Genomic DNA, 15,934 nt, shown 5'->3' on the forward strand with positions numbered 1-15,934 from the left:
GCGCTGCAGAGACCCCAGTCCTCAGAAGTCCATGGAAAAAGTCACATAGCGACTAGAGTAAATAATCCTAACAGGCAACCCAGATCCCCATCTCTCAGAAATCAAAACAACAAACAGAAGAACGGCTCCTGAACGCTCCATCCTCCCAGGTGCGGAGGCTGGCTACAGGGCAGTCAGGGCTCCACAGCCGCAGCCTCCCACAGGGGAGGGTCCCCAGCTCCCTGCAATCACCCAAACCCACCTTTCTTTACTCCCCAAAAGTGTCAACAAGAAGCCTCCCACAGAGGGGAGTTTTCAGAGCAGATTCGAGCAATGGAGGATGGGTCATCAGTGTCAAACTGTCAGAAAGGAGGGGCTGCTTTGCTAAGCAAACGAACAGCCAGACGCCAAAAGGTAGCTCAGACAACTCAGTGGCCCGTACTCGATTCCTAACATTTCCATTCTACATGAATAATCAGAATGCAAATGTTTACTGATATTTTAAACTAGTACTTTTCCAATGTATAAATCTAGCAGTCAACATTTTCTCTCTCCAATTTTTTAAACACTCCTTTGCAACTTCTGAAAGCAGGGGGCAGTGTAAGCCTGAGAATGGCTCCGGAGCAGCGAGCGCAGCTCCCTCCCAATGGGTGCAGCCCCGCCAGCACGCGGGAAGCAGCTCTGAACCACCCCGCTTCCAGAGGGGTGTGGAAGGGCTGTGAGGAGGCAGCAGGGGGGACGGACTGTTTCTAAGTCTGTGTATCTTTTCACTTGTAACAATAAGCGTGGATTTTTTTTAACTGAAAAACATCAAATAAAAACCTCCAGTGAAGAAAACGTAAAAGGACACACACCAAGCTGCTGCTTCTGGACCCCGGGAGTACCCAGGACCCACCTCATCTTTTGGGAGTTTTCTTTCCCATCAAAACTGACTCCTCAGACTTACTTCCACTCCTAAGAACACGTATTTCACTCTGATGATATCCAGATTGTGTCTGCCACTAAGTATAATGCAAAAACTTAACCATAAGCTCCACTACCTTCTCAGAAAAGTCACTGTAACCAAAAATCCAGACACACCAATCAGAGCACAGGACTGAGCAAGCTCCTTCAGGGAAAACACCAAGGGCGGGGCCTGCACCAAAGGCCAGCACACGTCTCCCTGGTACTGAACCGCCCTTCCACCCACTTTCACCCACTGCAGCTGCAGCCAGCCAGGACATGACCCAGTGAGGGTGGAAGAGCCGGGGCTGTTGGGGGAGCTGCCCCTGGAGTCCACACCCCCTGGGGCTCAGCCTCCATTTCACCACTGAGCAATAGGAACAGGGCCTGTGGCACTGAGGCAAGGACTCTGGATCTCTCGGCAGCGCGTCCAGGCCCACTGCCCGGCTCACAGAAGGTGCTTCACCGGCAGTGACCAACACCACAGAGACCTACGCATCCATGGACGCTCACAGACACCAGGTGACCAAGAAAAACCCCTGAACCATTTTTCTCCCAGCTGCTTCCTGCTGACTGCCCAGAGAAGGCTGCTTCCCTCACCAGGTGCGTCTGACCGGCCAGCCCCTTCTCCTCTACACACCTCCGCCGCCCCCTCCAGAACAGCCTGGCCTGCATACAAACCCTTCTGGGATCTGCAGGCCAAAGGCTGAGCTGTCAGGAGCATCAGCACCACTAGGAGAGGGGCCAGCACCTGCTCTGGGACACGCTTTTCTCTGCAGATGAAAACACTGTTCTAGAAACCAGCAGCCACCAGGGTGGATACAGAACCCTTCTAGAACTATGCTCTCACTACGGACAAGGGACGTAAGCGGCAGGTGGTAGCATGGCGTGGCAGACACCGTGCAGGTGGCATGGCCGGGAGTGAGTCCCAGAACCTCCCTCGCCTCAGCATAAGCACCGCACCATGAGATGAACGGAGCGATGTCATCTGCTTCCCAGGGTGTGGTGAAAATTATAGTCCATGTGCCTGCAACAGTGAGAGCGACGCCTCGGCCACATTCACCTTAACGACATCTGCCGTCCTCAAGTTACACACAAGGCCACATGTGCGCACACACACACTGTCCTCACCGCAGGCTGCTTCTGCTTCAGACATGCCTTATGATCAAGTATTAGTAAGGACATAGTTCTAATGCTTCCAACATGGTGGAAAGCTTGAACAGTGCTGCTGGTGTTAAATTCTGTGTGACTAAAAAAAACAAATCCTGACTTATCCCATGTTGGTGGGCAAAGAAAAAGCACTTTCTTCACAGAGAACCTTCCTCCCCAGGTTTGACGTAGTATCCAGTTAAAAAAAATAAAATTAAAAAAACTCCTAAGGCCTGATCTCTGCATCAAAGAAATCACACTTCGTGGCCCCTGCAGCCTCAACAGATCCGCCGCCTGCCCTCTCACCTGGACGCCAGGCGAGCGCTGCAGGGTTGCACTGGGCTGCACCGTTGTCTGGGCCTGAGACACTTGCTTAATTATGGTAGTTGGGGTCACCTGCCGTGCAATGATAGGTGTTCCAGGTGCCTGAAAAATAAGCAGAGTCACCTAAAACGAGCGCAAGTAAAAGGAATTCCCACACCCAGGTACACAGAAATTATTCCTTCCATATGTAACTAGTATATCCGAGTGGGTCCCAGGCTTATCCGTGATCTGCAATGAAGCCACTGTAATTCTAAAGTTTTCTTACCAAAGAACAAGTGTATGACAAACATTTTCCTATACTACAATAAACATATCATTAGGCTTCTTAACAGAGTCTACAAAAGGTCATCTCTGAAGAACGCAGGTATCTAGAAATCAGTCCTCGTGCTGCTGGCTTGTGACCTCCTTAACAATCACTAAAAAGGGTGCAAAGGCAGACGGCCAGTCAGTGCCGCTGAGGGGTAGGGAGGTGGCCGCCCCTAGGCTAGATGGCCAGTCACTGCCAGAGATGGGAAGGAAGGTGGCTGCCCAGGACAGAGGGATGCCACAAGTCCTGAGCCCATGAAGTTTGTCGGAGAGAGACTGACATGGAAAGAGCAGATGGCAGACTGCAACGGGATGTCCACAGTGCAAGTGAAGCCACGAGTGTCTTCCACGGTGTCCCACTCAGCAGACAGATGCTGCAGACTTGAGGACACCGTTCTGTGCTACTTCAGATCTGGGTGGTCTCTGGCAGCCTCCGGCACGTCCGTCCACGTCCCTGTCTATGGGACGGAGGCACAACTCCAGAGGGTACGCAGGTCACGTAGCAGGAGGAGAATGCTGATCAAGTCATTCCAGTCTTCGCAAACCTGCCAGGTCATTCAGAGCAGCAGGGTCACAGTGCCAGGGAAACATGGCAGGAGACGGAGCAGGAACACGCAGTGTGCGGGCACGTGCAGGTGACAGTCATGGGGCCAGACACAGACACACGCCGGGAGAGGCGAGTCCCGGGCACTCTGCCCTCCAAGTCAGAATCCCTGCTCCCTACCACAGCTCGGGAGACGGGAGCTTCGGCCCTGAAGGCTGACGCGGTTTTGTGTGTGTGTGTGTGCGGCCCTCATGCGCCCCCTAACAGCAGCAGCCAGCCCCACTCGCACACAGCAGCTCCAGGACTCTTGGTGCCTTAAGAGTCTCCATGCGGCGCTGGTGGTGGTCCTGCCAGTGGAGTCCTAGCAGCATCTCTGCTTTGCAGATGAGGAGACAGGCATAGGAAGGTGAAGCCACCGGGAGAGAAGGGAAGGGGCCGGGGCGGCCAATCCTGGACTGCTCACTTTGACCCCACTCGGCCAGCCCCGCAGTGGGCTGCGGGAGCTGGCGTCTCTGAGCCAGGCACGGCCCTGCCACTGAGAGGAGGACAGGAGAGCAGCGCCGTCCCGGGCCCATCCTGGATGGGACTGGGACGCCGCCCACACTTCCCAGTCCTCGCTCCCACGGCTGTGCCTGGCCCTTGCAGGCTTCCCCAGCATGCGTGGGGAGAGGGGCTGGGCAGGGAAGGGGCTCGCACTCCAGGGCACACGTGCACTCACCTGTACGGTGGAGATCTGGACGGGAGGGGCACTTGTGGGGGTGGCAGGGCGAGGCGCCATGGTGGTCTGAGGCTGGGCATGGGCCTGTGCCTGCATCTGGGCCAAGGCCTGCTGAGGAATCATTAACAACTGCCCATTCTCACTTCTGACGAGGACCATTCCTGCAGACAAAGGAGACCTGGCGTCAGGAACGCACCCACCCCAGAGCCATGAGGAGGCCCTGGCCCGACCCAGGGGAAGCTGACAGCTGTGAGAAGGAAACAAAGGAAATCAAGTCTTAAACACACGAATCCCCCATACTCGAAACACACTTGTGAGTCAAGATGGTATACAAGACGAAAAAACTGTAAAGGCTGGTAAAAGGCCAGGGAAAAAAAATGGCACCTGAGCCCTCCTTTTATGAGCTGGACAGCAAGGCAGTGTAGCAATGGCTTCCACCGGCCACACCACGTGCCCCCATGCCCCCAACCGGCCCACACACCCCACAGACATGCCAGTCTCCTTGCCCCCACCTCCTGCCTGTGCCAGGGCCACGTCGGCTAGGCTGGGCCTAGAGGGCACAACCATGTCTACAGCCCACACTCCAGGGTCTCCCAGCCTGCTGTCCTGTGACACCCAGACCCAACAGAGGGAGGGTGGGCCACGAGGCTCCTCACCAGAACCCTCCTCTCGGGAGGCGGGGCAGTGCTGCCCCCACGCTGCCCTGACAACACAACAGGCGCAGAGATGCGACGTAACCCTTAGGACAGGAGAACCATTTGCCCTTCATGGTTCTTGAGCTGAATCACAGGAAAGCAAATCCTACCATTTAGGTTTGGCATTAATTTTAGCTTCAGAAAACAGCAGCCAGTTCTATCATAAATTCCATTAGAAACAGTAACACAATTGTCCAACTTTTAAATTTAACTTCCCATGACAGAGGTGGGGATGCAGCCGCGGGAGCAGGGCTATAAACACTGCACTCTTTCCCGAGTGAAGCCTCGGCAGACGGCCCAGCACCACGGAGCTGAGAAACTAAACACACGTGCAATGAGGCACCGCCACCGGCCGTCCCCACCACCCATCACACACTGGCCAAGACACGGGGCACAAGGCAGCCACTGCGTTTCCCAGCCTCTCCTTCCTCCCCTTTATGGAGAATGGAAAACGATAACCTCAAAAAAGATGAAGTAAGGCCTGAAAACCTCCTGTTGGTCATGACGACAAATGAGCGTGGGGCTTCCTCCTCCTGCACTACGACGCTGGGGCACTCTCAGAGCTGTCGGGCTCCAGCTCTTTCGAAACTCAGCATGGTATCAAGAATAATGGTGATGCCTCTCCTGGGCTAACATCTCAAATTCTTGATCCAAAAAGCCACATTTATGCCCATTAAGAAAACTTCCCCCCAAAACATCCCTTTCAAAGTAAACCATGCTGAAATCAAACAAAAACCAAACACCCAGCTGCAGCAAATAACCTGCTAGAATCTCTGAGCCTGGAGCTCAGGAACGAAGTAACAGGAAAGGCCTCCAAGGCTCCATCTCCGAGTCTGTGCCCACAGTGCCCAAGGACAGCCTTCAAGCCAGGCGGGCACTCATCAGCCATGTGGCTGCCAGAGTTGCTGCGAGTCATGAGGGAGAGTTCCACTCTCACCCAAGCACACACGGGGCCTGGGGACCCCAAAACAAGACACCTGGTAAATACCCCCATGTATGTGATGGTTATTATGGAGTGTCAACTTGATTGAAGGATGCAAAGTATTGTTCCTGGGTGTGTCTGTGAGGGTGTTGCCAAAGAAGGTTAACATTTGAGTCAGTGGACTGGAAGAGGCAGACCCAGCGTCAATGTGGCTGGGCACCATCTAATCAGCTGCCAGCGTGGCTAGAATAAAGCAGGCAAAGGAACGTGGAAGGACTGGACTGGCTGAGTCTTCCAGCCTCCATCTTCCTCCAGAGCTGGATGCTTCCTGCCCTGGAACATCAGACTCCAAGTTCTTCAGCTTTTAGACTCTTGGCTAACCACTTTACACCAGTGGTTTGCCAGGGGTTCTCAGGCCTTTGGCCACAGACTGAAGGCTGCACTGTTGGCTTCCCTACTTTTGAGATCTGGGGACTCGGACTGGCTTCCTGGCTCCTGAGCGTGCACACAGCCTATTGAGGGACTTCACCTTGTGATCCTGAGAGTCAATTCTCCTAATAAACTCCCCTTCATATATTCATCTCTCCCATTAGTTCTGTCCCTTTAGAGAACGCTAATACAACGTCCTCAAATCCAACACTTCATTCACTGCATTCGGAGATGCCTGCTCCTCCTCCTCAAGAATTCTGAGAAGCCAGGGTGAGTGTGGTGGCACACATGAAATCCAGCACTTTAGGATGCCATGGAGGAGGGATCGCTTGAGGCCAGTTCAAGACCAGACTGAGCAATATAGTGAGACCCCATCTCTACAAAAAAAAAATTTTTTTTTTACATTAGCCAGGCGTGGTGGCACACCTGTAGTTCCAGCTACTTGGGAGGCTAGGGTGGGAGGATCATCTGAGTCCAGGAGTTGGAAGCTGCAGTGGGCTATGATCGCATCATCACACTCCAGCCTGGACCACAGAGTGAGACCCCATCTCCTAAAAACAAAAAAATGTTTTTAAGGAATTCTGAGAAGCTAATAATGGACGCAGACTTAAGCACACACGTGGGAATGGGACGGAAACAGGACAAAGGAGGCTTCAGTGTCCTAGTGCCTCCACACCCAACGTCAAACCTGACAATCTCATAGTGAGTGAAGAGACTTTAATTATCAGGAGCTTTGTGCTTTAAAAAACTGCATCCAAGGCCAGGTGCAGTGGCTCACGCCTGTAATCCCAGCACTTCGGGAGGCCGAGGCAAGTAGATCACGAGGTCAAGAGATAGACACCATCCTGGCTAACACGGTGAAACCCCATCTCTACTAAAAATACAAAAAAAAAAAAAAAAAATTAGCCGGGCGTGGTGGCGGGCACCTGTAGTCCCAGCTACTCAGGAGGCTGAGGCAGGAGAATGGTGTGAACCCGGGAGACGGAGCTTGCAGTGAGCTGAGATCGCGCCACTGCACTCCAGTCTGGGTGACAGAGTGAGACTCCGTCTCAAAAAATTAAAATAATAATTTTAAAAAATTGCATCCAAAAAATTAGCCAGGTGTGGTGGCGCATGCCTGTAATCCAGCTACTTGGGAGGCTGAGGTAGAATCGGTTGATCCTGGGAGGCGGAGGCTGCAGTGAGCCGAGATTGCACCACTGCACTCCAGCCTGGGTGACAGAGCAAGAGTCCACCTCAAAAAAAAAAAAAAAAAAGTCTCCAGAGATATTTAAAGGAATACGTTTAAAAAAAAAAGTATTAACAAAATAGCAATGTGGTTAAAATTCTAACAAAATAAAAGTGGCATTCTGGACATCACAAAAGTGTAAGGAAACAGCCATGGGTCACTGTGAAATGTGCCCTATGGTCGGGCCCAGTGTCCCTTGTGGTCAGGAAAAAAGTTGGAGAAGGAATCAAACGTCCCACAAGAAGTGACCATGTGACTTCAGGCAGGTATAACGTAGCCTCTCGAGGCATTGAAAATATCTGTGAACCAAGCGCGAGTGGCCACGTCTCCTAAGCCGAACCGAGGTTTGCTTCCAACAAACAGCACATAGGAGGCGCTGTCACTGGGGACTTTCTCGTCTGCCTCCCTGGTTATTGTATCACAGCCTGACTGTACCAAAAAGCAAAGTCAGACACTGTGTGATGTTCTGAGGACACTCAGAACACCAACGGCTGCATCCACGCCATGTTTCCGAGATGTTCTCACAGTTCTGGGTCCTGTGAGCTCTGTTTAGGACAAATAATCCAGCAGCATCTATTCATGCCAAGGCAAAGAAATGCAACTCCGTCTCAAGACATAACTAATTTAAGAGTAATCAACCGTGGTTACGGGCGACAACTGACCTACGAAAGGCAGCCGCCCCTCGTGCCTCTACTCCTCTCTCTGCACCTGCAGCAGGGTACACGTGGCAGGTGTGGCCCCCACCCCGCCCCACAGATGGGACCCCAAGGCCAAGGCGGAGGGTTCTGTCTGAGAGCTCCCCGGAGAGAGCCGCGTGGGACACTGGCCACGTCCCCACCCAGGTCTTTGTGAGGAATGCAGAGAGGAGCCAAGGATGACAGGGAGCAGGGCTCTCAGATACAGAGGCACAACCGGCTCCACGCACCCAGCCCTCGAGTCAGGGAGGAAGCAGTCAAACCTGCAACGAGAAACACAACATCCGTCCCAAAGACCCTCAGCATCCTCGTCCAACCAAGATGGGCAATTCCAGGTGGTGACGGGATGGGGCATAGCCCTGAAGGTCATTAACAGTTAAGGTCAGGAGGCTGGGGCCTGGGACCCAGCCTCCTGACCGGGCCACCGTGGCCACCGCCGCCTCCCCCGCAACCTCCCCAGCTCGCAGCCCCTCTCTCTGCCCCACCCCACCTTCCTGGAGACTCCTTCATGGCACAGCCAAAAACCCGCACCAGCCAATGTGCACGTGCAACCAGCACAGTATGTCGGGTCCAGCTAACAGAACCGCACTGGGGCTTCCTTTTCTAATTGTCCTAATATTCTCCTTACCATAGAAAGAAGTGTTCTTCACAGAAAATTTAAGAAGTGCAGAGAAGTATAAGAACAATGGAAACCTCCTGAAGCCCCTCTCCTGGCTGGCACTGCTCAGGTGCCACCCAGTGTGCACTGTGCACTTGGAAGCCGTAAGGACCACAGGGCCACCCGCCCGAGTTCCCTGCCAGCTCCCCTGTTCCCTGCCCACTCCCCGGGCTCACTTCCCATGGCAGTAAACATTCTTCAGAAACATAACTGTCCGTGGCTACATACTATTTCATCCAAAACGTGTTTATAATTTCCTTTTGGTGAAGATTTAAGCTATTTTCTATTTTTCATTATGGTGAAAAATGTAGGTTTTGAAACTGAAACAGTGTGAAACTCTCTCCACTCTCCCAGCGGTTCAAGGCCACACTGCTTGAGGCGGGCAATGTAGAGTCAGCAGCGGCCGCCAGGCGCCTCCCAGGAGAAGGAACAGCGTGCACCCCTCCAAAGCCTGGCCAGTGGTGACCAGTGCCTCCCCCGGAGTCTTCCAGGGACCCACATCCCCAGCTCAGCATGCCGTCACCGATTCCCACAGTGTGAGTGAATGCCACCCTCCCTGAGGAGAAACACCAGGGTTCTGACCCCATATGACAGTTTTCCTGATTCCTTTCGTAGGTAACACTTTTACTGTACTTGAAGCCAAAATGTAGAGCATGCGAAGCTGCGCCACAACCACACAGGCACCTGCACCCTGGGAACCCCCACCTGTGGGAGAAATGCCTTTGCCGGGTGCCGCAGGCCGCCCCACACTCTCAGCACAAACCCCGGCCCTGGGCCTGGGGCTGTGGACTCCGCCCTGGCCTCCTGAGGCCCAGCCCCGGCTACCTCTTGGCCCTGCACTGCCCGCACTGGCTTGGCTCTGTCTGTGGCTCTCCTGTGTAGCCCAGGTCAGGACACATCCCTCCACAGGGGTCCACGTTCACCTCTGCCAAACCCAGGGCTGCGACCGTCCTGGTATGCAAGTCACTCGGGAGCACGGCCCCAACCCCAGCCCAGGAGGACAGGCCCCTGTGGATTCTGAGAGGGGCATTTCCTCCCTCCCAACGCACAGGACAGGCTGCAGGGACCGCTGTGCCCTCTGCCGGTGGGGGGCTCTTTCTGGTCCTGAGGGGCTCTCAGCCCCAGCTCTCCTCCTGAGGCTACAGGGCTCTCTGGCACAAGCATCAGGGGCACGGAGCCAGGCACTGAACAGCCACCCCTGCCAGCCCACGGGGACACAAGGTCCCAACCCTCAGCTGCTGTCCAGCTCCACGTCTGAGCCCTGCTGGTTTTCCTTATTTTCTAGAACGCTAAACTCTTCATTTAAAAGAACTCTTATCCAACTTCCCCAGCCTTTCTGGGTGTCTGATAATGGGAAGGTGTGTTAGGACTTCTGTCCCATCTCTCTGTCATGTCGCAGCTGAATACCAGCCCCTCCACCAGATGGGCAAACAGCCAGGGACCACCAGCCACCTGAGGAAGGCCCAGCATCAACCCAGACACCAAAGCAGTGAACTGATCAAAATAAGCAAGAAACCCTCTTCAAAATCTCAAAGATTACCCAATACGATACAGTCAAATTAAAAATTCCTGGGATGACCAGACGACAGCACCGAGTCATTCCCCCGAATACAGTATAGAAAAAGAGAGTGGAAACTTGGAAGAACAGATGAGAAAATGTGAAGGAGCATTCCAGAAAACCCAACAGGTGATCAACAGAAATTCTAGGAGGACAGAAAGGAGAGCAGTTGCTGGAGCCAGGGTGAACATGAGGAAGGAGGCGCACACCAGCCTCACCGCAGAAGCCAGACCACTGGGAAGGAAAGATCTTCCCCGTGTTTCCAGAGGAAAAACACAGATCCCAGCCACAGTACAGGGAAGGAGAGCTCAGCAGCCCTGAGAGCTCCATAGAAACGGGAAGAGATGGCCAGCACCTTCAAAACCCCGCAGGAAATTACCTTCCACCTGGAACTCAACGCCAGGCCAAACCACCCACCAAGGCTCAGAAGCAAAAAAAGTCATTTCAGACACACTAGGTCTCAAAAAAGGTATATTCTGTAAGAAGGGAGAAGCCACTTAAACAAGGGAATACGTGAAGACAACAAAAGACAGGATCCAGGAAACATGGGACTGAACCCAAAGGAAACAACGGGACTCTCAAGGACGAAGCAGAAGGAAGGAACAGGCCTGGCCAGGCACAGGGTCCGGAGGGCCAGGGCGCTGGGGCTGGCCGCAGGGCAGTAAGCACCTGGGAACCCGCAGCACTTCTAGCTGCTGAGACACAGCTGCCTGCACAGGAAGCAGAAGCAGCACAGCACTTGGCTCGACTCAAACAGCGTGTTCACAGCCAATGGCCGTGCGCGCCGAACGCAGAGTCGGCCAGGACTGCGTGGGCTGGGCCGGGGCTCTGCGGACTGCGGCTGGGCAGCCAGACAGTCACTAGCTGACACTCACTCAGCAACCTCAGGAGGTGGCTGTACAGGCAGAGCCATGTGGATACACGTTTTCAAAGTGGTCCCCTCTGAGAGGCAGTTAAAAGGGGGTGGGTGGGCCAGCAGAGTTTGTTTCTCACTGAAAGCTCTGCTCTTCAAAACAGGCATATGATTAAAGTTCTATACTTTTTTTTTGAAACGGAGTCTCGCTTAAAGTTTTACATTTTTAAATATTTAAAAAAAGAAAAAAAAAAAAGCAGCCGGCACATCAGACGGTGACGGGGAGGCACTGTGTGCAGCGGCTACTCTGTGAGTGAGTGCATCCTTGGGGAGCAGGGCAGGTCCAAAGCCCGGGAGGGCACTCCGAAACTCAGGCACACAGCGGCCAGCGGTGGACAGCGTCAGAGGCGGAGCAGGCCCTCCAGGCTTGCCAAGGTCTTGGAGGGGCAAGAACACCCCAGGATGGACCCCTGGGGACACAAATCTAAGAAAATCCCTCCCTCCCTTTCCCAGCTGTATTTATAATAGTATCACGAAAGTGTCTGCGCCATGGAGACCTGTGCAGTCAGGAGGTGGGTGGGCCTGCGACGGTTTCTGTCCAGGAAGATGCAGAGGACAGCTGTGCTGTCAGTCAGCTGCCCTGGTCCTCACTCCTCACCCAAGCATGGAGAGGTGGGAAGGGTCAGGGCTGGCTGCAGAATAAAGGCAGCCCCTCTGGAAGGCCCAGAAAACACAAACGGAGCCACCAGTAGGCAGCCTCGTCCCCAGCAGAGAAGAGCATGGTCCTCAAGGAATAAGCTACCAAAAGGGCCAAAGAGATGAGCAAAAGTGGTGTTTCCCTGCAGTGGAAAGGGGTGGTCTGAAGCCTGAGGGTTTGCAGCCCCACTTCCCTCTGTAACTAGGACATTTGAACCCTCTTCATGCTGCCAGCTGGGACCAGTGGTGGACAGGACACACGTGGTGACGGCCCAGATGTGGAAAGGGCCCCTCCAGAATCCAGCGTGCGCTCCTTACAGAGGCTGGCTTTCTCTCTAAGCAGGTGCTGTGCTGTGACAGACGCACGGCCGCATCTTCCTTCTAACCTGTCCTGGCTAAAGCAAGTGTTCTCTCCCACCTCTTGGGGGCTGGCAGGCGTAAGGGCCGGAGCAAGGCAGCACAGGGGAACATGTGCTGCCCGGCGCAGGCGCTAACACCACTGCAACCCGAATATTTTGCTTAAGATTAAACTTCTGATGCAGCTCCTGGTCCAGCACTTGCAGCCCCCCTGCCCGCACATTGCAGATACTATTGTAAAATCATGAACTTTGATTCATCCTCCCCTAAAACTACAAAATGCTGATTAAAACAAAAATGTGAGCAAGTGAAGGGACGTGCACTGTGTTCATGGGTCAGGAGACTCAAGATAGTTAAGATGTCAACTCTTCCCAAACTGATCTGCAGAAGCAACGCATCCCAAAGTCCCAGCAGCCTCCTGTGTAGAAACTGACAAGGTGATTCTGAAATTCATACAGAAATGTGAAAGTCTTAGAGTAACCAACACAGCTGTAAAAAAAAAAAGGTCAGGTTGGCCGCGGTGGCTCACGCCTGTCATCCCAGCACTTTAGGAGGCCAAGGCGGGCAGATCATTTGAGCCCAGGAGTTCGAGACCAGCCAGGCCAACATGGTGAAACCCTGTCTCTACTAAAAACACAAAAAATTAGTTGGGCGTGGTGGTGCACCCCTGTAGTGGAGGCTGAGGCACGAGAATCGCTTGAACCAGAGAGGCGAAGGTTGCAGTGAGCCAAGAGCACACCACTGCACTCCAGCGTGGGTGACAGAATGAGGCTCCCTCTCAAACCAAACAAACCAGAAAAAGTCAGAGGGCTGACAGGAGCTGATCTCAAGATGCATTAGAAAGCTCAGCACTTCGGAAGGCCGAGGCGGGGAGACCGCTTGGGCTCAGGAGTTCGAGACCAGCCTGGCCAACATGGTGAAACCCTGTCTCTACTAAAAATACAAAAATTAGCTGGGCGTGGTGGCGCACACCTGTAATCCCAGCTACTCACGAGGCTGAGGCGGAGGAATCGCTTGAAGCCGGGAGGCAGAGGTTGCAGTGAGCCGAGACCATGCCACTGCACTCCAGCCTGGGCAACAGAGCAAGACTCCATCTCAAAAAAAAAAAAAAGAAAGAGAAAGCTCCAGTAATCTCAGGGCCGGGCTCACGCCTGTAATCCCAGCACTCTGGGAGGCCAAGGCAGGCAGATCGCCTGAGGTCAGGAGTTCAAGACCAGCCTGGGAAACATGGTGAAGTCCCATCTCTACTAAAAATACAAAAATTAGACGGTGTGGTCCCAGCTACTCAGGAGGCTGGGGTGGGAAGACTGCTTGAGCCCGGGATGCAGAGACTGCAGTGAGCCAAGATCACCCCACTACACTCCAACCTGGGTGACACGGTGAGATCCCTGTCTAAAAAAAGCTCCAGTAACCAGGACAGCACAGTGTTGGTGCAAAGTTAAACAGATCAACACAGCCATGCAGAGTCCACAAACAGGCCCACACACAGATGGACAAAGGCAATCCAGTGGTGAGGACGGGTTTCTCACATGCTGGAACAACTGGACAGACACAGGCAAACCCCTGGACCGACACCCCATAGTGTGTACCAACATCAACTCAAAATGGATCCGGATCTAAATGTGAAACCTAAAACTTCCAGAAGAAAACAGGAGAACATTTCTCTGACCCAGGGTTAGGCAAAGAAATTTTAGAAACAACATCAGAAACACAATGCATAAAAGAACAAAAGGATAAACTGGACTTCATCAAAATGTTAAACTTCGGCTTTTCAGCAGACACTGCTAGAGAATGAGAAGACAAGGCACAGAACGGACAGACTCTTTAGAAAGCATCCCTCTAATAAAGGGCTTGGATCCAGAATATATGCAGAATCCTCAAAACTCAGTAAGAAAATAACCCAGGCTGGGCGCAGTGGCTCACGCCTGTAATCCCAGCACTTTGGGAGGCCGAGGAGGACAGATCACTTGAGGTCAGGAGTTCGAGACCAGCTTGGTCAACATGGCGAAACCCCATCTCTACTAAAAATACAAAAAATTAGCAGGGCGTGGTGGTGCACACCTCTAGTCCTAGGTACTTGGGAGGCTGAGGCACGAGAATCGCGTGAACCCAGGAGGCAGAGATTACAGTGAGCCGAGATCGCGCCACTGCACTCCAGCCCAGGCAACACTGAGAGACTCCGTGTCTCAAAAAAAAAAAAAAAGTGGGCAACTGAATAGACCCTTCACCAAAGGTGGCAGACGGATGCAAAAGAGCACACGGAGAGAGCCCCAACATCATTAGTCATTAGGGAGACGCAAATTAAATCCTTAAAGCGACACCACTACACACTCACTAAAATAGCTAAAACTAAAAAGATCAGGTGCTCTCCAGGATGTGGAGCAACCGGAGCTCCTGTGCACCGCTGGTGGGAGCCTCTCTGACAACAGCCCTGCAGTTTTTAGAAAGTTAAACATACTCCTCATGTAGGACCTGCCATTCCACCTGAGGTGTTTAAGCAAGCGAAAGGCAAGTGTGTGGCCCTACAAAGGCTTGTACATGGGTCATTCCAAGCAGTTTTATTTCTGATAGCCATAAATTGGAAGCAACTCCAAAGTACAGCAAAGGATGAAAGCATAAACAATTTCTCGTGTATCTATAATGGAAAAGCTCTCAAATGAAACGGGATGAACTACTGATACACACAACACGGATGACTCTCGAATAATCACACCGAGTTGAAGCCAGAAGAGAGAGTACACACCATGTGATATGGCTTGGCTCTGTGTCCCCACCAAACCTCATTTCCAACTGTAATCCCCACGTGTGAAGGGAGGGAAGTGACTGGATCATGGGGACGGCTTCCCCCAGGCAGTTCTCATGATAGCGAGTGAGTTCTCAGGACATCCAGTGGCTTCATAAACGGCAGTTTCCTCTGCCCTCCTGTCTCTCCTGCCGCCATGTGAAGAAGGTACTTGCTTCCCCTTTGCCACATGATTGTCCCCAGTCATGTGGAACTGTGAGTCAATTCAACCTCTTTCCTTTATAAGTTACCCAGCCTTGGGTATTTTTTTATAGCAATGTAAGAACAGACTAATACGCTGTCTGACTGCATTTATATAAAATTCTAAAACACACAGACTCCCCTGCAGTGACAGAAAGCAGATGGGACCAGGGGTGTGGGAGGGACAGGAAGGAGGGCTAGAGAGAGGCAGAGGCCGTGACGGGGGTAGGGTTCACCATTCCGACCCTGGGGTGTCGGCTCCACGTGCACGCACGTCTGTCAAAACTCACCAGTCACTTTAAATGTGCTCAGTTTACTGCTGTCGATCACACCCCAATAAAGCTCTTAAAACACACGCATATAGCCCTTAGAGAGCTAGAAAAAGGTACAACTCTCCCCCCAAAAAATAATGGAAAGCATAGTTTTAATTCTCTTCTTCCCACCATCCTTCCCGAGTGAAAATAACTGCCAAGTTCACAGCTAGCACACGACCTTCCCCCACCAGCCCTGCCTCTTAAGAACACTAGGAGCTGCCTGAGAGTCGTATTAACAACTCCGTTCACCACCACACACAAAAACCAGGCCATGTTCAATGAGTTTTACTCCACCTGACCCCGTGAGCAACACAGGGACGTGAGTGTGCTGTCGATGGCACCCCAAGCGATCACACCCTCCACCACGCTGCCTTTTTAACAGAGTAGCTCACTGAGTAGCTCAGAGCATGAAACAGCTGCAGGGGTCCTCAGCTCCCAGCCTCCAAATGAAAGTGCGTGTTCAAGTCTCCGAAAAATAACACCAAGCTAGCTCCTTTGATGGAAAAGGGATCCCCCGAAATGATGCAGAAGGAACTGTGGTCAGGCCTGAGGAGCAGGCCACAAAGTACCAGCTCTGTGGGAGC

At 52.9% G+C, this 15,934-nt stretch overlaps 1 protein-coding gene across 1 annotated transcript in view; it reads right to left on the reverse strand.

Moving 5' to 3' along the window:
* The window catches only part of TAF4 (TATA-box binding protein associated factor 4), an 89,765-nt gene that overhangs the window by 35,863 nt on the left and 37,968 nt on the right, over positions 1-15,934 (reverse strand). The window contains exons 2-3 of the mRNA XM_024239136.3: positions 3,963-4,123; positions 2,377-2,496 (exon numbers count right to left, since the gene is read on the reverse strand). Coding sequence (XP_024094904.2) covers positions 2,377-2,496; positions 3,963-4,123 — 281 coding nt within the window. The remainder of the gene's footprint in view (positions 1-2,376; positions 2,497-3,962; positions 4,124-15,934) is intronic.

The sequence above is a fragment of the Pongo abelii genome, chromosome 21, assembly GCF_028885655.2.
Source record: "Pongo abelii isolate AG06213 chromosome 21, NHGRI_mPonAbe1-v2.0_pri, whole genome shotgun sequence".
Classification (NCBI taxonomy): domain Eukaryota; kingdom Metazoa; phylum Chordata; class Mammalia; order Primates; family Hominidae; genus Pongo; species Pongo abelii.